Below are 23106 nucleotides of genomic sequence, written 5' to 3'. Positions count from 1 at the left end.
TGTCCTTCATGCCATGTACACTATGTGCATGTACTTAAACTGTCTGTGTTTGGTTTCTACATGTTTCTGCCTCTGTTGTCTTATCTGTAGTGTGCCCAACCAATGCACTTCTCATGACTGCATCCCTGGCAGGTGGTGGGTGGGATGTGCCAGCAGTAACACCTGGATGCATGTTCAGGGCTCTTGTGAGTCTCTCCTGATGGAGGGAGCAGCACATTGAGGCAGCCCCACAGCATTCATCTTGCTGTGGACATGGGCCAGCAGAAGGGTCAGGTGCAGCACACCAGGCCCCTCCTTGTTTCTTGTGTACATTACAGTGTGGCAGGCCAGTCCTCGCCCTTCCTTTTACTATCTGCCTTCTGCTCTCTGGAAATAGCAAAGGTTGCAGCAAAGCCTGAATGCAAGTCAGAAGCCCTGTGCTGCCATTCCCAGTTCTTTGCTCCCTGATCTTCCAGAGCTGCCGGCTTGGACCACGGGAAGAGTCAGTTCTCCCAGGAGGGGCCAGCGTGTCTCTGCTCCTGGTCCTGGCTGCTGGTTTTGCTGGGCGCAGCCTTGCCTTGTCTTCTCTTCTTGCCTTTCCCCCCTTCATCTGGGCTGCAGCATCCTGCCAGAGGCAGCAGGACCTTTCTAAAAGCTTGGGGGCAGTCAGGCAGGGAGAGCCATGAATTGCCTCCTGGCACCCCATCCCCACTCCTGGAGCTGGGGCTGCATGCCGCCCTCGCCCCCCCCAGGTATGTGGATCTGGGCTCTGGGATTGGAGGGGATCCCCCTGGGGCTGGGGCTGGCTGGGCAGCTCCATCCTCCCTGAGCCTTGGCTTTGCTCACCCACTGCTGTCATAACAATTGGGAATCTCTACCCTGCTCTGGTGCTGACAGCTCGCCAGTACCTTTTGGGTCCTGCCTGCAAGGGTTTCTGCAGCTGCAGTAAGCTCTGTGTATTGCAGCTGATAGAAAAAGTCTTCTGCACGAAGTTTCTGCTTTCTCATGCTTGACTGTATACGTGCATGCTTTGCAGGACTCTTGGCACACTTTTACCTTCAGAGATTAAAGTAGTGTTTAAATATAATTTACTTGTGGTGAAGTGGTGATTAACCAATATTTGTTGTGGTTGTACCAGGGCAGTAGATGTGTGTATATTCACCGGATGGTACAAAGTACTTGTATCCAGCAGCTGAATTGTGTAGGAATCACAGAAGAAACCATGGCAGAAGTTGTGTATTGCTATGGTATCATATATACGCTACTCTTGCAGAGTTCCTGAAAAATTACTAAACTTGCTGTACTTGATGAAGTTTTCCTGCTTTACAATTCAATCTTAGGGCTTAATAGGCATTGTAATGTGTCCTCTTGTTCTTCTTCACAGCTGCAATTTGTGCATACTGTAGATCTCTTTCAAAACATGCTGAAAGGTGAACATCTTGACAGTCAACTACTTGAATTTCTTTTTTGCTCTTTAGATGACAATCAAAACAAAACCAATGAAAAGAAAGAGAAGAAAATGGTTTCTCAGAAGCCTCATGGTACCATAGAATATACAGTAAGTACTGGTGTGTGGTGTGTTCATGCTTGCTTTTTAAAAGTGGAGTTGTTGAGGTTGAGAGGGAAGCAGTGGCACAAAACTGTAAGCACTAATTCTTCCTCAGTTTGCACCTATCTCAATAGGGATTGCCCCTGTTGATGCCATTCAAATATCGCTGTATGGGGAGGGCTAGGGTCACATCCTGAATCTCTGTTCAACCCAGGATCTCTGCCTCTTGCAGCTGCAGTTCCATTTTTACTTCTGCATTATGGCTCTCTAGTAGAGGAATGGTTTTGTTACTCTGAAAAATACTCCTATTCTGCTTAAGTCATCAAGCAGTTGACCTGTGCTTGATGAGATCTGTTTCTCTAAGCTGGAGCAGGGCAGCAGTGCGTTAGCTCTGCCCAAAACGTCTGTGTGAGCCCTCAGGCTAAGTGCATTCCACTCCACCATACAGAGCCTCTGTGCAAGGTGGTGTCCCAGCTGGGAACTGCACAAATGCCTGACATGCTGTGGCTCCAGGAGGTGTAGTGAACTTTGCACTCAGTGTATGACCTTCTCCCCTTTGCCAGACCAGTTCTAAATACAGTTGTGCTGCCTTAAGGTTTTAAGAGAGAAGGAGAGGGACATCTGTAATCTGTTTATATTTCATCTACTGTATAGTGTGAAAGAATATTTCTGTCCTTTTTTTTATACTAGTTTATCACCTAAGCTATTAAATACATGGGGTGTTGAGGTCATCAAGTCTATCCTTGCAGACAGTCTGTGAAATGCGTTTTGTTCGTGTGTGGTGTTGTGTTCAGTATGGTATCTTAGTCATCAACTCTTTCTTCAGGCTGGAAATCAGGACACCATAAACAGCATAGCATTAAAGTTCAACATCACCCCAAACAAGCTTGTGGAGCTCAATAAGCTTTTCACACAGACAATTGTGCCAGGCCAGGTAAATCTTTTATTTATTTGGGGTTTTTTCAATACCTGAAACATAATTATTTGCTATGTATTTAGAAGTTTTTTACTACTTACATGTATCTTTTAGGTACTTGGATACAAGGATAATGGACAGTAATTTAAAGCCCTCCCTCAAAGTGAAACTCAATAGATTATTATTTGGAATTGGTGTGAGGGGGAAGCTTTGTAATTGCCATATCTGACTTGTTTTTTATGTACTGTCACTAAAGCTTGTAGATGACACTGAAGCTCAAGAAGATAATACAGCTGTTGCAGAGGAGTTGGATTATTGGGAAGTCTGGATAAATGCAATCTATAATGCATTAAAGAATTAAAGTTAGAGACAGAAATTGAAATGGCTTTGTGCCATTATGTTGGGTATGAGTCAGTCTCCTGTAAGATGAGAAATAAATGGAGAGAGACATTTTGGGAGAGTTCAGGACTGGAAATGCATGTGTACACCTGGTTCATAAAGAGCAGATCTTTACTTTTTACTTTTGCTTCACAACCATGAGGAGGTTGAACTGTCTTGATTTGCAGACAGGGAGACTGAGGCACACAGAGATGGTGTGACTTGCCTGAGAATACCCAGCAGACAAAAGCTGGAATAAGGAAATGAGTTTCATTTTTCTGAATATTTTTAAGGTGTACATAGCAGATAGGAGTGATCAGTATTGTGTTGTCTTTCTAGTAGAACATAGTTAATAACCTTTTAAAGCTTTTGCCTCACTGTTTTGAAATGCTTGTTTGTATTTAGATTCTCTTTGTGCCAGATACAAGTGCTGGGAGGCTGTCTTCTAGTCCTGGTGCTCCTGTTTCTCCTTCATCATCAGATGCTGAATATGATAAGCTCCCTGTAAGTCAAACATGGTTCAATGGACTTAAACTCTCAGAATATTTTCTGAGTCTGAAGCTGAGAATCAAGGCTGTGTAAATAGCATTTTTTTTTTTGAGTTTACAGTCCTTGTGTAGTGTCTTGTGTTAAATTAGTTTGCTGTACTACAAAATTTACCATTGTCTTAAAAATACTCCAAATAAAGGGAATTCTGAGTGTGGAAACCCATTACAAGTTCAGTTGGGCCCTAAGTCTATCTAAACTACTGAAAATAGTGTAGTGCATAATCTTTTAAGAATAGAAAGCTAAATATGAGAAATCATTTAGTGTTTTCTACTGGAGATTTTTATGCTGATCTACGGTGCAGAGCCTTGATCCCACACTGGCATCCTTGAACAGGGTGTCTGTTAGTTTAGTTTGAGCAGTCAGTTTCTTTCTAGTTAAACAACTTGTGGTGGTACTCATACAGACTTGTCTTTAGACAAGACCTATCTAGTCTTTGTGAAAGGCCTCAGATAGTTTATCTTTCAAGGGTGATTTGCCATGATGATTTTTAGATAATACCTTTAGGCAGTTTAGCTGTCTTTAGCATCTTTAACATCTGCTGAGGTTAAAAGTAATAAGTAATTTCAAATACATCACTAATCAAAAGTGGAGAGAAGCTTGGAGTGAATAATTATGTTTAACCTTACGCTTACGCCATCTGCATGGAGAATCACACTAGTGCTCTGTGAGCAAAGGTCTTCAGTGTAGATGATGTGTCGGGCCAGGCCCTCTCTCTAATTAGGGTGTATAATTGAATTTTGGTGAGTTGACCTGCCTTGGTCAGCTTGGTTTTTTAATTTCCTGCCTGTTATTTGTATGGAGTTTCTTGTAAGGTTTCAAGGGTTGGTTGGTTTGTTTGTTTGTTTTCTAATACATGATACAGTGGGAAGTGTACATATATACCTACATACATGACCTTTTCTTCCTTACGCAAATGGAAGATAATTGTTTGAACTTGGCCTTTTAGTTTTCAAAAATGTAGAAGTATATGATTCTGGTTCTGTTGCTCTGCATTGAACTTTTTCTTTTCTAAGGATGCTGATTTGGCAAGAAAGGCTTTCAAACCAGTGGAGAGAGTCCTGTCCTCTACTTCAGAAGAAGATGAGCCTGTGGTTGTTAAATTTTTAAAAATGAATTGTCGTTATTTCACAGATGGTAAGGTAGGTGGAACCTGAGTTTTGGGCATTGTTTGAGATTCTCTTTGGATAAGTGAGATATGAATACTGGATGAGTCAAATGTGCTTCATATTTTTAAAGAATGTAAAAGCTATGTTGGCTTTATCTGTAACTGCTGTGTTTGTTGGTACTGTGATATTATGGTATATAATTGTGTTCTTCTGCTTGTGTGTTGCTAGATAGACAGAACTGCGCTTCAGAGTTCTGACATGTCATGATTAGTTGTCCAGTTCCATCAAATTGAGCAACAGCCTTATAAAATGAGTACATGCCAGTCTATTTCATTTATGACTTGAAGATAAATTTTAACTGTGTCCAGAGCAGCGTTTCCAAATATGCTTCATGTTGCTTCTGCACTTGCTAATGAATGTTGTGCAAGCTTAATAAAAGGATAAATATTGCATTATACTATCTTTTCTTTCTGTTTCTTGTAACATACGCCAGGACTGCAATCCTAAATTACCGCAAGTGTTTGAGAAGCAAAGGCCCAAAGCTTGGGTAGTATTTTAGCCCTTTTCTCAAGGTTGCAAGACACTGTCTTCCTGAACTGCCTACTTTGATATATCTGTCCCTGTTGACTCTGGTTTCAGTTAGCTGTCTGCGTGTTTGGCTTTTCAGGTTCTCTGGAATTTATAACACTGGAGATGCTAATCATTGTAGTTGCAACATTTTTTTTTCCCTTAGTCCTGACTTTGTAAGATGGATGTGTTTACACGTACGGTTTCTGGCTGCTTTTTGCATTGAGTGGATGCAGACTGTATTTAACCACTCTGCAATTTTACAGTCTGCTGTTTTGTAGAACGTAATAGAGAACTACTTGATGTCTTGCATGTAAATTAGGGCAGTACTGTCACTTGCTATGTGATGCTTGTTAGGTGCAGAGGATATAGATTGCCAATTTTATGGCTGCAGGATGGAAAAAGTAATTTTCAGTCTGAGCAATCAAAAATGAGATGGCTTCTTTGCCAATGTAGCTGAAATCCCGTGTTGCCTGGCTTCCTGCAGTGGCTGGGTGGGAAGTATGGCCTACTGATGTGTTGCCTTCTGGCTTCTGGGAAAAGCCTCTGCACTTTGTTTTGATTCTGTCATCCACACACAAACCAAGCTTGTCAACTGAGTCATACAGGAGAAGCAAATGGGAAATATGGACAGACTTTGCTTTATAAAGGAGCAGGCATTTGTGTACTCATTTGCCAGCACCAGGCCATCAGCTTGATATCTTACTGATTTAAAGAAAAGCCCCACAAACCAAGCTTTTGGTCTTTTACCTGCCTATTTATGAGCCTTCCTTGGCTTGCCTTGCAGATGACCTTGGATAATTAGTAGTATCTGCAGTGTGGGTCATTCCAGTTGATCTGTGTCTCCCATTTATCAGATGTCATGATATTACTCACAGCTTCTGAGTTGGTCTGGTGAATTTTGTAGTTCATCTGGAGGAGAGGGTACAGAAGCAAGACAGTGAAAAATCTCTTTTTTAAACCTTGAAAAATGGTCAGTTGCCATGGAATTAATGTTGAATAATGGCTGATCCAGCAGCCTTTTATCAAATACATTGCTAGAGCACATTTAGAAGAATTAAATGAGCTTTCTGCAGCTGTGCAGAATATGCTTGGACCAATCATAGGAGCTGTTTCTAGGTTGGGAAGAAGCTGTCTCATATCAGATCCCTGTATGGAGAAGCTTTTTGCATGTACCTCTGGGAAAGCAGATCAAGGGGTCCTCTGATGTTAGCTTGGCATAGTAACATGGATGTTTCCATGAGTAAAAATGCACGCAGGTGTGTTGGTTGCATGTAAATGCATGGATCAAATGAAAGTAGCTGCACCCAGAATAAAATGCTATGTGGTTTATTTAAAAAATAAATGCCCTAATCTGTTTTGCCTGAGATTGATTGACAATCACATTTTTAGCTTGTAGCAATCAGCACTGAAAGCTGAATAGTTCGGATGTTCTTCCTTATCAGCCAGGAACTTGGATGTTATTAAGGATTTTTTTTTTTCTCTCCTTGCAATGTCTGACCTGGTGTAATTGGAAAGCAAAGTATTTTGCTAGCAAACACTGCATGATGCAGTATAAAGAGGCAGAAAAGTGGTTTTGCTTTTTAGGGTAGTAACCTAAAATCCAATGACTAATTATAAGTGCAATACGTGTGATGTGCTGACTCTTTCTTCTCCTGTTTTAGGGTGTCGTTGGAGGAGTCATGATAGTAACTCCAAACAATATCATGTTTGACCCACATAAGTCTGATCCTCTGGTAATTGAGAATGGCTGTGAAGAATATGGGCTCATCTGCCCCATGGAGGAGGTTGTCTCAATAGCTCTCTACAATGACATCTCTCACATGAAGATTAAAGATGCATTGCCATCGTAAGGAGTGTTCTTCCCTGAACTTACATTTGCAGATTTTCAGTAAGGGTCGTGGAAAAGGGGTGGGGGAAGGGGGAATGGAGGGGAAGAGTTTTAGTGCAGCAGAGTAGAGTGCCAGCGAAGGAATGATTCACTTGTCTTATTCTTTAGAACAACAACTTTCTCTTTAGAGCACTAAAGTGGCATTAAATACAAATAGGTCACAAATGTGAGAACCAAAGTGCAAAGGAGACCAGTACAAACCAGTAATTAATAAATGTGTTTGTAATATGCCATTGTCGGGCTCTTGCACTAACCTGTCTTTAGGGCTCTTTCAGTGGATATGAAAAGGTTTAGATTTTGACAGTTATTGTGTTACCAGGACTGTTCTCAGAGGAGTATTTGAAACTTTTGAAGATAACAGCACCTTAGCTGCCATCTTCAGGACTTACATTAACACCAGACTCTGGAGGACTTCTATCTCAGAACCCGAAACACATTGATAGTTATAATCTATAATACGTAATAGACTTTCTGCGGTGGACTACTTTCATTTATGCCCAGACCAGGCGCTGCTTATCTATTTGTTCTAAGCAGGGTTTTGTTCTTATAGGCAATACCTGTTTGAACAGTGAAATTCATTAAATCCACTCCTTTTTCTCATTTCAAGAAAAACTTTCCAGATGCTTGCTACACTCATTTCTGGAGTGTTTAATAACTTCTTAGTAATTATTAAGTGATGAGGATCTTGTATTCTCAGTCCCCTCAGAGTTTTAGCAGTAACAAAGAGCTCAAGTTCTATGCTGATACGTTTATTCAGAATTTTTCATTTTGAAATGTTTTATAATTGTCCTGCTTTAAAAAGATATATTTGGGAAGCCTGCATTCAAACAGTATGTTTGAATAATGGAGACAAATAAAAGAAGAGAGCTACTAACTGTGTTGCCTGTTACTGTTCTGCAGTAAGCATGTTCAAACAGGACATCTCTGAATTGTTTTTCTCAAAAATACTTTGTACTGACTAGGGAAGCATGGATGGTTGTAGATGTTGACTCATTGTCAGGTGTGGGAAGTTATAATATTAATATGATTTGAATTAAATTCCAGCAGCTAAATACACGTCCTCTGTTTTTTTGTTACGGAACTTCTGATGACTTGCACATTCTTACTCTGTGTTACATTTCTTCACCCACATGGCATATTCTGCCAAGTGGTTTACTCATTTTATTTTGATACTATACTTTCAGCATTTTTTCTTCATTGTCTTTAAAGTCACATATTTCCAGTACTGTATGTTTATTTTGGAGAAAGTTATTTTTCATCCAGTTTCATGGTTTAAGTTAAGTTGTTATTTAGTTTTTCTTTTCATTTTTTTCTGTTTCCATTTTGCTTTTAACATCATATGTACATCCATCATTTTCCTTGACAGTGACATACCAAAGGATCTTTGTCCTCTGTACAGGCCAGGAGAATGGGAAGACCTGTCGTCTGAGAAAGATATCAATCCTTTCAGCAAATTCAAATCCCTTAGCAAGGAAAAGAGGCAGCAGAATGGGGATGCATCTACTGCTCTGGGTGCCAAACAGATAAAACCTTCAGATAAGGAACAGTCTGCTGATTTTGAAGTTCTTCAGTCATCAGAGAGTACGGGCTCAATCAAATCAAAGTCTCTGGAATTCCCCAACAACATCACTGCCACTGAACATTTGGAAAAATTTGATGCAGACGCATGTACCAAGGACCCTTCCAGGGAAAAAAGTGCTTCAGATACCAAAACCAAAGAAAAATCCCTTCTCGGAGAAGGAGGGGGTGACTTCACTGAGCTGGAAAAGACGTTGTCTCGTATGGATAGAGGGTTGGACAGGAAAATCTCAGTAATGGAAGGCTTGCTGGCTGACCCCAGGGACTTGGGGAGAACTAAGCAGCAGGTAACCAAACCTACTACAGAAGTCCAGAAGCACTTGACAGTTGATTCCCTGGAAAAAAAGGACAGTGTTGAACCTAACGCTGACTTAGACTTAGAGCTGTGTGAAAAGCAAGATGTTATTCCAGAAGTAAACAAATGTGTCAGTACCCCGACAGGTAAGGTGGAGACTGAATTGGATACTAAGAAAGAGCTGGAGAAAGATAAACTTATTGAATTTTACCTCAATAAAGATGGAAATGGGTCTCAGTCATCTGAAGACTTACACAAGGCTGAAATCCAGAAAGGTGAAAACAATAAAGCAATTGGCATAGACCTTACACTTAGCTGTTCAAAGTCCCAAGCCAATGAAGTCCATACAGTTAAAAGTATGGAGCTTGATTCCTGCTGTGTTGAACGGAAAGCACCTTCATTAGAAATCAGCTCAGGAGCAGCAGAGGAAAAAGATCTGAAAGAGTCTGTGGACTCTTCATTAGTACCAGCTCTAGACAAGACCTGTCAAGAAACAGAGTTAGACAATCAATCAGAAATCAGACTGTGGCTGCTGCAGAAAATTCAAGTGCCAATTGAAGGTAGGTCTCTGGTTATCCTTGTTTCCTCTGAGACTTGGACAGCATTATGACGGTAACCTTTGAATTGACAGCCTTCTTTAAATTTCTTCTTTCTGTAATACCTGGTCTCTTTTTTGTTCTTTGTGTATTTCAGTTTTATATTACCTGCTATCTTCAAATTCTCTAAGCTTGTAGCTTGATAAGTAGCTTGTGTGCTCTTTCCACAATCAGTGATCACTGCTTATATAATCTTTACTTCTGTTTGCTGGCTTTAAGAAGGATAGTGAAATGTCATCCAGTTTCAGTACTGGCAGGGACACTTCATGGCCTAGGAATTGTCACTCTATGTTGGTTACCACTGCTGTCTCATTGAAGTCTGTCAGTTTTGTTTCTGATAGTATCCAAGGTAGTAGAGCATTGCTGTGGAGGGGGGCACCAAAGTGTTCTTGACAATATTTATGTGTGTCTGGTGTCTCTCATGCTATGGAAACCCTTAAAGAAGTGATAAATAGGAATACATGTATAGTCCTACTGACTGTTCACTTTTCTCCTGATTGGTCATTGCATTATCAGAAATAATTCAGGCTGTTCCAGGAAAGCACATACCGGAATGAAATCTCTGTTCAGAGCATGTGCACGCATATTACCATTTCTATGGCAGCCCAGTGCCTCTAAGCAATAGCCTGTCCTGGAGCACTGATGCTCCTCTCTGGGTAATTTAATCATCCCCCACCACCTGATGTGAATCAAGGCTATGTCCACTGGTTCATTAAAATGGAAGTCTTTATTTTAAGAACAGTTATTCTTAAAATGATTTTTCCTTTTTTTCCATAAGGGTTCGTATCTTGCTGGTCGTGTTTGGCAGTATGTGTACACCTAAAACAAAGAAGGCAACTTCAGTGTGATTGAGGCTATAGTTTAATAAGCAGGGGTTTTTGTCACACTAGCAATTTAAGGAGCTTAAACTGCTTTTAGGCTTTGACCTGTCTTGTGCAGGTAAAAGGTGCTTGTATGGCTGCGTGACTGATTGGGGTTTTTGTGTGTGTATGTGTGCAGGATTACCCTTCAGCCTGGATGGGTTTTTTGGAGCCGAACATGTCCACTTTATTTGCCTGATTTGTGTTGCAGGCAGCACTGAGCCTGGTCATCTTACCTATTTATTTACAGGGCTGCTGTGTACATGTACATAGCTGAATAGCTGAGGGGGATACAGGCTGTGATAAAATGGCCTCAATTTAGGATGAATGTGGTTTTACTAAACCAGTTGTGCTGTTGAAGTCAGGTGTAATTCTGTGTATGGTGCCTCTGAGTATTCCTTTGCACAAGATTATTAATCTTTGTCACAGTGTTTTATCAGCTGCAGTATTGGTACTTTCCTGTAAGCAGACTGTTTCTCTTGTGTCTTGTTCAGATATGCTTCCTTCAAAAGAGGAGAAGAGCAAGACTCCTCCAATGTTTCTGTGCATTAAAGTAGGCAAGCCCATGAGAAAGTCCTTTGTGTCTCAGAGCACGACCATGTCTCAGCAGTACAGTAAAAAGAAAAAGCAACCAGAGTACTGGTTTGCTGTTCCTCGGGAAAGGTAAGCTGCACTCCTGTTAGCACAGAAATATCTGTCTATTGCCTTTTAAAATGTGTAGTGCTTTCTAGAGCTGCATCTTACATTATCTACATGGTCCAAGGAGTGAAGTGCAGCAGGGATGCTGAGGGGTGCCCTCATTTCATTGCATGCCAATGGCATGAGGCAGTGTTTGTTGCTGGTCTAATATGGCTCTCAGTGGGAAGGAAAAAGGACTCAGGTGCCACTTGAAGATGGAAAGAGGGATATATGTGCAGCCAACATATGATAAAACAACTGCAAGGTGATCGGGGCTTCAGCTGTAATGTAGGAAGTGAGGGAAAGGGGAGCAGTGGCTGTAGGGGCATGGAATCCACTAAGCTGTCAGTGCTAAAAAAAAAGTACGTATTTCACATGAACAAAGGGCATCATGTGGGAAAAGGGAGACACTCCTAACTAAACAGGTGTGAGTATTTCTGTCTTTTATCCCATTAAAAATAATCCCATTGCAGTAAAATTGAGGAACATAAATGTTTTTCTCTAGGTATGTATTAATGCATAAATAGTACTCTAGAAAAAGCAAACCAACAAACTAGAGGCGTGGAGGTCTGTGATTTCCCACATAAATCACCCAAGAATTTTCACTGTCTGTGAAGAATCAAAAATATGATCCTTTTCTTGACAGAAGGCTAGTAGAGCAATTCTCTGGTCTGTTGATGAACCAAAATCAGTGATTCTGGTAAATTAGATGTCAGGAAGGAGGAATCTGAACTTGTGATCCATCTCAGAGGTGTCTCATTGAGATGCAGTCAACTTTTTTAAAAGAATTTTTATTTAGTAATTTTAATTTCAAATATGTAGCTTGTGTGTTGATTTAAGTGTTTATATTTTTTGTGGTTTAAAAAGAAATGTTTTGATTGTCAATAGTAGTGTGGAAGTTGCTGTCGTGGAACTCTTCCTGGAGCAGAGGGAGTGGTTTAATCCAGCTGGAATGTGGTCCTTGGGAGAGTAGCTGGATAGCTTTTGGTTTGCTTGCTATCTGTGGATCCCAGTCCTTGGCTTCTCAGGGATTGCAAAAGGGTGGGTTCAGAAAATTCTAGGTTGACGTTTGAGTAAATACTTCAAGGGATTGGAATGATGCTGTAGTACAACACAAGGTCAGTTAGTGCTTTGGGGATAGTGCAGCTAACAGTGAATGAAGCTGCTGAGCTGACTGAGGTCGTCTCTAATCACTGTCCTGTGCAACAGGTAAATCTGTCAAGCTTCTAACCACAGGCTTGGAAAACAGCTTTTCTACTGTAGTGGTTTGAAAGCAAAACAAATGAGAGGCTTCAAGTCAGAGATACAATTTAATAGGAAAAAAAGAAAGAAAGTAAAACAAAATAGATGCAATAATACAAAAGACCACTGACAGAGTCAGAATACAACCTGAGCGGAGTGATGGAAGCAGTCCAGATGAGGTGGTCTTCCTGAAGCAGTGATCCTGTAGAAAGGTCTCGTAGCTCGGGTCCTCTGGGAATCCAGTGGGTAAGCGCCCCTCTGGTGTTCAGAGTCTCAGCTTATATCCAGGCTGGAATGCTTGGTTCCTCCCTCTGGGCGGAGCATCTCACAATGGGATGGTGAGTCATGTGATAAGGCCTGATGGGCCCATTAACAGGAGGTAGTCCAGGAGGGGGTTATCTGTGAGCTGTGCAGCAAAGGTGCTGATGGGCCCATTAACAGAAGATAAGCCAGAGTGGAGGAGGCAGGGAGCACTGCCTCACCTGGTTTCAACAGTTCATGAAGATGGTGATAGAATATACTTCAACCCAGGACATCTACTTGTCCCTTTATGAGCAGAAACTTTCTGAATGGTGAACAGACCTAATCCATATATAAACTGCAGTTTTGACAACTATTTTGTACTTCAGTTTTCATAATGAGAAAAAAGTAACTTCCAGAGTGAGCTGCTGCAGCAGCACGTAGCCATGCTGGCTGACAGACCAGGTCTTTGACGTCAGGGCTGCTCGTTGGATCTTGATCAAAAGTAGTGGTGAATGATTGGTTGTAAGCTTGGGTCTTCTTGATGCTATTCATGCCTGTTTAACACCCCAGAACTGCATCACAGATCAAGTAGAACTTGGAGCAGAAATTAAATGTGAGACCTGCTCCTTGCATCTCACAAAATGCAAGGCATGTCCTTGCCTCTTGAACAAGATGGTGCTTTCTCCAAGCTCTTGGATGCTTTCCCAAAGCAAAACACAACACTTCCTGCCTTGTGGGGATATTCTTGCATCGGTATTGTGCGTATCAGTGTTGCATCTTAAGAGTGCCATGAACAGTAGGTTGTTTGGGATAGCTTTGCCATGTATTTTAGACAGAGTATGAGATAATTTGCTAAGTTTAAAACTACTTGGAATGCAATTTATATTTATGTGTGAAAATACCAAGAATACCACTCTCATCTTGTTGGCCACAAAGCAGCATAAATAAAATACATTCTTCAGTCCAGTCACAGTAGCTTGTGCAGCGTCTTAATGCTTTGTAATGATAAAAAAAACCTTAAAAAAAAACCCCTAAACAAAAAAACAAAACCAAAAACAAACCAAAAAACCCAAAACAAACAAAAAAAAGCAAACCACCACAAAAAACAACTGTCCAAACTTGGAATGAGATTGTGAAAAAAATTGGTCTACATGTCTGTATTTAGTGTAACTTAAATCTTCCTCTGATTTGCTTTCAGTTACATTTTTTCCATGGTCATAGTGTTCGCTGTTGAAACAGCTGCAGTTGTGAAAATACCTCAATTTCAACCTGGTCCCATCGCCCATAGCTCCCACAGCAGGGCTGCTCTTCCATGTGCAGGCTGCTGCTGCTTTCTGGGCCCAGAATTTTTACATTTATTTTTTTGTTGGAAGTCTGTGGAGACTTTACGAATACAGAAAGAAGACTTTTAGGCTGACGTTCTTTATAAAGGCACTAAATCTTCTGTCTCATTTGCCTTTTGTGCCTGCTGTAGGTGTTCTCTCTCCATGTGTGGCTTCCCAGGCGCCGTGTGTGTCCCCGCACACATTGCCCCGTGACCAGCACGGCATGGCTGAGTTAATCAGTGACTGCAGAACTGCTTTGTGCTTGCCTGCTTGGTCACAGCAGTGCTCACCTCAGCACACAGAGGGGGTGCTGGGCACCTTGAGTTGCCTTATATACAGATTGCTCAGTCTAGGGCAGCTTCTTGCCAGGTTCAGCTGAGCAGAGGGGCACCCATGCTTTTGGACACAAATAGAGATTGACTATTTTGCTGGGAAGTTTTGCAATGGGTATAGCTTACAGTATTAGAGGGTAAGTCTGTGCGTGCTCTTACTACGTGGATTTATGTTTAAATGGTATGTAGGTTTCCCACCCTAGTGGATTTTGAGTAGTAGTAGCTCAGTAATTAGGTCACACATTTGCTCAAGACCTTTTACAGGAAAATGCCTTGCTCCGAGACAGATATAGTAATGCAGAATTTCTTTCTTTGTAAATAATAGCATTGACAAGTTCCTCAGTCAAGAAGCAAAGCTCTTTAATTTTCCACAGTGTAAATTTTGCAAACAGGTTTGGTTTATGGATGTATAATTTACACTGAAGTTGGTGTAAAAGACACTGCACTGAGATTGTGCTGCTGAGAGGCCATCCACTTTTTTGCAAGATTCAGAAGAATCCTTTTGAATAAGCCTTTTTTAATAAAATACTCCTAGACTCCTGATAATAAAATATCAAACTGTACAGAGGGAATTTATGAAAATCTGTTTTTATCCATAGCTTAATCTCTTATAATGAGGGCTCATAGAAGTCTCTATAAGCTCATAAAAGCATATGAGGGCTTACAATACCTCAGCCCTCAAGATTTGTGAAGAATCATCATTTAGTCAAGCACATTTATAATAAAGTCATAGGATCCCTCTGGATTAATGTCTTTCTCTGGGCCAGGAGCAGTGGTTGGACTTAGAGCCTTTTGAATATTTTCTTTCTGAAGTTACTAATTTCAGGTTTCTATAGTTGTCTCTTTCCAAGTTCTTTGTTTTATTGATGTCTCTTTTTTAGTGCATGATACGCTCCTAAGCATGTGATCACCACAACAGCTATTGAGTTCTAGGATAAATTTTCTTGCTGTCAAGTTGGCTGTGAGAAAGTTCTTCAAGAAGTGGTTTTTTAATTTAAAAATTGGCTCAAATATTTTCAGTTTGGTAGCTTGGAAATACTGCTGTAGCATAATGTTAGAATTTTATTAGCAGAGCATCCCTTTTCAGAATGACATCAGCTCTGTATATCACCTATTTCTATTTTTTGCTGCTGCTTCTTAAATCTGGACTGTCTGGATTTATTTATCAACTGTCCATTGCAGAGGAAAACTTAGTTATGTACTACTTAAGTAAACCAAGCATATACAAACCCGTGGGGCCTGACAGGAAACGTTTTGATTATATTGAGGAGGTCAGTTCATGTTATTACAAAGCTGCTTTCTATCATCTTTTGAAAGGTTTTGTTCACCAGGAGTGTTCCTTTATAATTGGAAAGACAAATGCTGCAACCATTGTTCGAACAATCGAGAAGTATCTGTGGGAGCACAGGGCAGTCAGCTTCACCTCAGTCCCTGAGAAGCAAATCCTTATAGACACCACTTCCAAGCACACAGAGGGAAAGAAGTGATCAGGATCAGCTGTCACATATTTACCAGGGGCAAATTGCTTTTCTAATGACCAAATAACTTTTCTGTTTGAGCAAGGAGAACGCAAGGGATTGTTATTTTACCATCACATTACTACGGTTTTCAACACAATCTTCCATAGTATCCTTGTAGCCCAGTTGGAAAGATATGACCTGGACAGGTAGGCTGCAGGTGGTTGTAAAATTGACTGGACCATTGGACTCAAAGGGTTGGCAATTGGTCTGAGTTGGCAGCGAGGTACAAGTGGTATCCTTGGGGACTGATACTGCTTAATGCCTTCACTGGTGACATGGACATTGAGACAGAGCATACCTTGTCATTTTGGGGAATGACACAAAATTTGAAGGGTGCTTATAATTGGAAGGCAGGGCTACTGTTCAGAGGGGCCTTTATGACAGAAATGTCAGAAAGTTCAGGAAAGGCAAATGCAAAAGTCGGGCACCTGGGATGGAGCAGTTCCTGCAGCAGTAGGTGGGGACAGGCAGCCTGGGGAGTAGCTCTGTTGAAAAGGAGTTAGGGAAGTTGTGAGCAAACCCAACAAGTCAGTGGTGTGTGCTTGCAGTAGCGAAGGCTTTGCTTCTTGCTGGCTCAGGTAAGGAAGTATAGCCAGACAACTTGGGTGGTCATTATTCCACTCTTCCTTTTAGACACTTGGTTAAAAAATGGAGGGGACAAGAAACAGAAAATGGCACTAGGATGGTACCAGGCCCTTGTAGAATGGCACAGAGACCTTGTAGAATCACTGTTGGAGATCTTCCAACTCAAATGGACAAGGATGTGCAACCTCCTCTAACTTTGAAGTTAGCTCTGCTATAAGCAGGAGCTGGTGTAGATGATTTCCAGAGGTGGCTTAAAACATAAATATATTCTGTGATTCTGAGATACGAATGTGCTGCTCTTCTTCATCCACCTGCATAAATGTGGTTTCAAACTGATCTTAGCCAGACGGCAGAAACCACTACTTTTATTGCCTGCTTTCTTAGGGATTTGAAGGAATTAAGTAGTTAGCTTTCCAGAGTGGGACTACTGTACGTACAGTGTTTAAGTCAGTTGTCTCTTTCAGTTAAAGCTCAAATTAATGAGCAAAGAGCTAATCAGACTGCTTTTTCTGAAACCCCTGGAAGCAATGCTAATTTATTGCTTTTTCATTATTTCCACGATGAAGCGAAGTAAATCCTTTTTTTTTTTCTTTGTAGACTCATTTGAAAAAACCTGGAATTATGCTAGTGACCCTAACAAATGATAACAGTGCTGAAAGAGCATTTTAAGATTATTTGTGCATACATATAAATCCAAGTAACTTAAAATACGGGGGGAAATGTCTAAATTTCTGGAAGTTTTTTTCTGTTTTCTGTAGACCTAAGAGTTGCTGGATGTAACTTCCTGGTGAAAAGCTGGAAAAAGATCTGGTGTCATAAGCACTTATGATCTTTCTATCTGCCCTCATTACTGTGGGTCTGATTTTTTGTTGGCAATTCAACTTCTTGTATGGTGGATCTACTGTTGTATTCCTGTTTGAAATTGCATTTGTTCATTTTAAGATAGTACATAAATTCCTTCTTCAGAAATTGTTTTGTGATTTGTTATGGATGTTGTCAAGGAATATCTTTTTAAAGACAGTGGCTGAGAGCTGACTACATTTATGGAAGAGCATGTACTGCTGGTGCTATATCATTAGCAAACCTGTCAGTAACGGCTTATTTTCATAATGCTAATAGAATGAAGATTGTTTTGTGGTTAGCCTCTATAACTTCTAAAGGGCAGCTAAAACTGTAGTGTAGACTTCACTGATGATCTCATTGTTTCATGCTGGAGGTCAAACTGAATGGGTAATGTGAATGTTTTACAGAGTTAACTTTTGTGACTATGACCTAGTATCAGTTTGACTTCTTAATATGAACTGTGTGGGACTGGACAAGCCGCACTGTTTTGTCATGATGCTTTGGCTTTGCATATAGCAAACAGAGGAGGAAAATACATTGTGGAGAGTGAAAGCAGAGAAACCTTGAAGTGGTTCAGGCTGCCAGGTGGAGGGATCTGTTGCCTTGTATGGTCTGGGAGGGTGGAGGTACACGGGCATCCCGTTTGTATAGTTGTCCTTGCTTTGGCATTGGGCTAAACCTCTGTGCTACGTGACAGTGTTGGGTTCACGGACCACTGAGCAATGGTTGTCTCCTCATCTTCTCTTCACAGGGTGGATCACTTGTACACATTTTTTGTTCAGTGGTCACCAGAAATATATGGGAAAGATGCCAAAGAGCAAGGTTTTGTTGTGGTAGAAAAGGAGGAGCTTGACATGATTGACAACTTCTTTAGTGAGCCCACTACTAAAAGCTGGGAGGTGAGTGCTTTCTGCCTTTACATGAAGCATGTGCGTATGGAGTGTGTATCCTCTGCTAAGAACCTCAGCAGTTGTTTTTTTGAGGATTTTTACAATGTTTCTTTATAACAGTTGCTGCTTCCTATAGAGGACTCTTTAAGGCTTGTATCTGTCTCACAAATGTATTCATATTCCTTCAGTCTTCATTTCTTCTCTCCCTAGAAAGAGCAGGTAAACAACTGGAAGCTCTCTGGTATGCAACCAGCAGAAGTTGTGTAAATATTTTGACCATGTGATAGTAGTCTTTTGCAAAGCTGTACAGGTGTATGTGGTCAGCATAGCTAAATTCCTAATGTATTTATATACTACAGATAAAATCTTCAAAATGTGTATAGGCATGTAAACATCAGCCTAGAGTCCTGTGTGCTGGTTGAAATGGATTGGTTTGTGGTGATATGCCAGACCCTTGCTTCTCTGGTGCATACAGCTGTACTGTTTGAATATTGGGTGTAAGTGGGATAAGTTTATCATTGGACTTTGGCTTTTTCATGTGTGGTCTTCTGCAGTCTGCTTTAACACTTGGCATGCCTGTGCTTGCTATCTCTTTCTTCTGTGTACAAAGCCCAGTTTCTAAGGGAAATAAGCTTGCACACATTTTTAAAAATCATGTTCAGACACTTTCTGTGCTAAGGATATGGGATAATGAAACAGACACATTAATTCCAAAGTGGGAAATATCTTGATGGTGATTTAAGAAGATATCTGATTATTCATCTTAAACATAAACTTGTTTTCTTTAAATTCTACTACCTTCTTTTTTTTTTTTTTTAAGCATTTTTATCTTCACATTATGTTCTGTTGATAAATGGAGCTTGTAAGTGGGACTTGTAATTTGAAATGTAGCAACCTCTATTCCCAAGGAGCTAGTATTTTTACAGTTTTCTAGCTTCTCAATGTTGGTGCTTTGTGAGCTGAAAGATTAAAAAATAAAAGCCTTCCTTGCTTTGCTTAGAGCTGAGTGCAGTCATACATTTGCTCTAGATTTCACTGTTCAGTTATTTGCATGCCATTTTCATAAAACCTCAATGAAGGAGAGTCAGTGATCTGAAGACAGATGTAGGAGAGATCTGGCCACACTGGCAGCTTGTCTCTCACTGTTTTATTTAGATATTTATTGAAAGGAAGAAAAGCTGGAAACTGCTTTTAAAGGTGTGTCTCTTTTATTTGTAACATATCCCAGCTTCACCAATTTAAAGTAAGTCTGCCAGGAAACTCTATTGAATGAAGTCCAAATTTGGGCATGATGACTGTGAAAGTTTCACTCTCCCTTGCGGGGAAACAGAAACTCAAATTGTAGAGAAGCTTATAAGCAATTCTACCACAGCATGCCATGGCCAGTAGCTGTCTGTCAGTCTTGCGGCTGAGAACTCTCGCCACTAGAGCAGGGGTAGAGTAGTGGGTGCTGAAAATAAAACTGCTAGATGATGAAACAGAGACAAATGCCTTTGAATATTCGAATTATTTACTGTGCCAGACCGGACCAGGAGGAACCTTTTGTGGAGGTATGTTGAATTGTTTCTCGTTTGAACAGCATGGACCTGATGACAGATGAACTTCTGTCCTAGACAAAAATGTGCTCTGTACTCAGGTGGGGGGCATTTCCACTTCAGGTAGCTTCCTTTCTCAGCCCTTTAAAGTCTTGGAAAGACTTTGTAGAGCTGGTTTCTGTAGTGGTCGATTCTTTTCATCCATTTCTGCTTTTGTGTGGTCTGTAAATACCTGATCTTGCAGATGCCTCTTTCTGCAGTTGTTGACTGAACTTCATTCACATGCGCAGTTCAGAGACTGAATAAATGTGTATGCAGAGAAGAGGGAGGGCTTGTCTGTCTCTGGAGCCAATTTGCAATTTACAACTGTGTTAATAGGTTTTCTCTGGTTGCCTAAGTGAGTTTGCTTGTATTTTGCTACAGATACCTCTTGGTTGATTTGCTATTGGCTGATACTTTTCCCCCACTTCTGGAGGGGAGACTATTCCTATAAGAGAGTCCTCAAAAGGGGACTTGTGTACTTTTGATTTAAGGTCTAAAAGGTGTTAATCAAAACAAATATATATACAGTAATGGTCTAGGAGATGAGGAGGGAAGGCAAACCACTCAGAAGGTGCAAAAAGAACAATGACACAAGTAGAAAGATAGATAGTTTTCTTTGAACGGTTTGTTGAGGGCGGTTTTTTGATTTTTAATTACTATAATTTTGCAGTGCAAACCTTTCCTAAAATTGATCATATGAAAAATTTTCCAGCACAGGATTATCTACAGTCTCAGGAGAGGCTGGAGGGACGGCATGAAGCTGTAGGGCTCTTGCAGTATCATGGGCAGGAATACCTGCTAACTTCAGTAACTGCTCGGGTGTGCAGGGACACATAGCAGTGTTTGTTCTGTGAGCTGGATTTTGCCCTGTGATCCTGCCTTCCTCTCTCTTCCTGATCCTGCACTGGAGTGCCAGTGCCCAGGTGCCCTGCTCAGCTCCAAGCATCTGCAGGAGAGCGTGGGCTGGACATGAGTGGCATGCAGCAGATGTGCAGCTCTCATCCCACTGGGGATGCCCAACGTGACTGAGGGTATTAGGGCTGTGTGAGCTCCTCACCAGCCCTGGTTGTCATGAAAACTTCTGTGCTTTGTTGTGTGGTTAAATCCACACCTGGAGTCAGTCTAGCGCATTTGCTTTCTTGCCTGAGGGGGCAGGTGTGTGCAGGATCTCCAGACATCTCTTCCCAACTGTCTCGACTGGACTGTCGACAGCTTCTGCAAGTTCCAGCAGTGATCATGAAGGTGTGGAGGAATTATGCAAAACTTGATCCCTGTGTAACATGAAAGCCATTTGGAAGCCTTATTGGCAGCGAGGTGCATAGCAGAGCACTGTGGGCTCTGCAGCTGTGTCCTGGGATTTCTGCTCCAAGATAAGGCCACTGTGGTGATACACTCATGGAAGGAAAAGACGGTTTAAGGTTTCCTGTTTGTTTTGTAGCTAGGCCTCGTTGCTTCCCCTTTTCTTTCTCATCAGTTCCATTTCGGAGCTTTTCCTGTTTCTTCCTGTGTGCCATGGTGGCACCGAGCCCCAGCTAAAGATCTTCTCCATTTATTTAAGGGTACCTGTGCTTGATAAAATTTTCCCATATGGTGTTTTTTCTCCAAACAGTGTGACAGCTGAGGAGTAAGTTTTAAATTAATTGGCTTCAACAGAGGATTGATAGTGTAAGAGCTGTGCTTTAGGTTGGATATTTGTTCTTTTCACACAGATTATTACTGTAGAAGAAGCTAAACGACGAAAGAGCGTTTGCAGTTACTATGAAGAAGAAGAAGAAGATGATACTTTACCTATCCTAAAGCATCACAGTGCTCTGCTGGAGAACATGCACATAGAGCAGGTATGGCTGGGAAACCCTCAGGTGGTGCTGTCTCTGCCAAGTGTGAGAAAGAGATAGGCTGGGGCACTGCCTGTGCTGCTGGTGTAACCATTTCCCTCATTCCCTGCTCCCTGCCCAGCTGGCGCGGCGCTTGCCCGCGCGGGTGCAGGGCTACCCATGGCGCCTGGCGTACAGCACGCTGGAGCACGGCACCAGCCTCAAGACTCTGTACCGCAAATCGGCTTCTCTCGACAGCCCGGTTCTCCTCGTCATCAAGGACATGGACAACCAGGTAAGGAGTGCTCCTTCAGCGGGGCTTCAGCAGAAAGGGCAGCATTTGGGAAAATGATCGTTATGAAATGCTGGTGATACTGTGAAGTGATGTCGTACCAAAATAAGACATGGGTGTATTCTTTTGTATTTTCTACTGCCTAAACTAGAGTTACCACAGGAAAGTACTTCAGCACTAATAAAAGCTTCAGAGTTGCAGTGAGTGCAGTAGTGCCTTTGGAAATACCTTTCTTAGGTATCTCAGTTAGGAGCTGTCACAAGCAATGCCTCTCTGGAGGCCTCATCTTCAGTAGCTGCTAGAGTCAACGATGCTGCTGCCATTGTTGTCATCTGGCTTTTAACTTGCATGGTACAGAAGATGAGGAGGAATACTTGCATATCTGATACACTTCACTAGTTGGTTCTTTTAACTTGAAAATCAGCTCAGGTGTTCTTAGAAAGTATTTTCAAATGTTTGGGGGTTTTTCTCTTGAATTCTGCACTTTGCACAAAAGTAGTGTAATCGTTTTATTCTGACAGATATTTGGAGCATATGCTACACATCCCTTCAGGTTTAGTGACCATTACTATGGCACTGGTGAAACATTCCTCTACACATTCAGTCCACATTTCAAGGTAAGTTAGTGTCCACTTTCTGAAATAAGATTTTTGAGTTCCCCTTCTGAAACATTTAGGAGATTTTTATGATGATAGCATGTTTGAGTGTAGAAGATGTGCCAGATGTTGATGAATGCAGTTAATCATTCATTGCTTCAATGCAGTACTTTAAGCAAAAATGTAATTATCTAAAGAAAGGACAGTCTCTAGGGGTGAAGGAAGGGTTTTAAATGAATTGGAGGGGGAAACAGGAAGGAGTTAAGGAGTGGACTGTCAAAGACTCACCTTGGAAGGCAGTGACATCAAGAATAGGATATAATTTCATGCATTCTTCGGATCACAGTGACAACAAAACAGAGATAAGAGTGCTACTGAAATACCCCTCCATGCTCATGGCTTATGCATTTTCCCCGAATTGAATGCATTGTTCCTTTTACAGAGGGTACCACTTGATTTAGAGAGGGAAGCAGAATTTAAAGTAAGGATTAGGCTTTGTTCATAGTTTTAAATATTTATTAATCCTTTCCTTTCTACTTTACCTTTTCCCCTTTCAAGAAAAAATTTAAAATGACCACACCTCTTAGCTGCTAAGAGGAGGTACCCAGAGGTTTGAGATTACAAGAATCCTCACAGTCCAAATATGTTCATATTTTTTCCCCCCTCAGGTATTTAAATGGAGTGGAGAAAATACCTACTTCATCAACGGAGACACTACCTCTCTGGAGCTTGGAGGTGGAGGGTGAGTGACTGTTTGGTTTCCAAATCATATAGCCAGCTTTTGAAAAAAAAATTTAAATGGAAATAGGGACAATGGTAGGTGCAAGAAAAACTTACCAGTAAAGTGGCTGAACTTACTTTTAGTAAGCTGTTTAGTGGAGATACCTTAGCAATCTGATTTCTGT

General features: G+C 41.2%; 1 protein-coding gene across 12 annotated transcripts in view; it reads left to right on the top strand.

The window, feature by feature from the left end:
• NCOA7 (nuclear receptor coactivator 7) overlaps nt 1-23106 on the top strand; it is an 86501-nt gene that overhangs the window by 60385 nt on the left and 3010 nt on the right. For 9 of the 12 annotated variants that reach the window (XM_066179248.1, XM_066179247.1, XM_066179249.1 and 6 more), the window contains 12 exons: nt 1458-1537; nt 2355-2462; nt 3228-3326; nt 4385-4510; nt 6709-6893; nt 8302-9368; nt 10759-10927; nt 17784-17931; nt 21209-21337; nt 21456-21608; nt 22127-22222; nt 22870-22943. In XM_066179248.1, coding sequence (XP_066035345.1) covers nt 1458-1537; nt 2355-2462; nt 3228-3326; nt 4385-4510; nt 6709-6893; nt 8302-9368; nt 10759-10927; nt 17784-17931; nt 21209-21337; nt 21456-21608; nt 22127-22222; nt 22870-22943 — 2434 coding nt within the window. Of the gene's footprint in view, nt 1-1457; nt 1538-2354; nt 2463-3227; nt 3327-4384; nt 4511-6708; nt 6894-8301; nt 9369-10758; nt 10928-17783; nt 17932-19314; nt 19473-21208; nt 21338-21455; nt 21609-22126; nt 22223-22869; nt 22944-23106 lie in introns of those variants that run through there. The other 3 variants (XM_066179254.1, XM_066179255.1, XM_066179256.1) reach the window with 3 other exon arrangements.

This window comes from Chamaea fasciata, unplaced genomic scaffold (genome assembly GCF_029207755.1).
Source record: "Chamaea fasciata isolate MVZ Bird 193981 ecotype frontalis unplaced genomic scaffold, bChaFas1.0.hap1 SCAF_3, whole genome shotgun sequence".
Classification (NCBI taxonomy): domain Eukaryota; kingdom Metazoa; phylum Chordata; class Aves; order Passeriformes; family Sylviidae; genus Chamaea; species Chamaea fasciata.
This window is presented reverse-complemented; position numbering and strand designations above follow the sequence as displayed.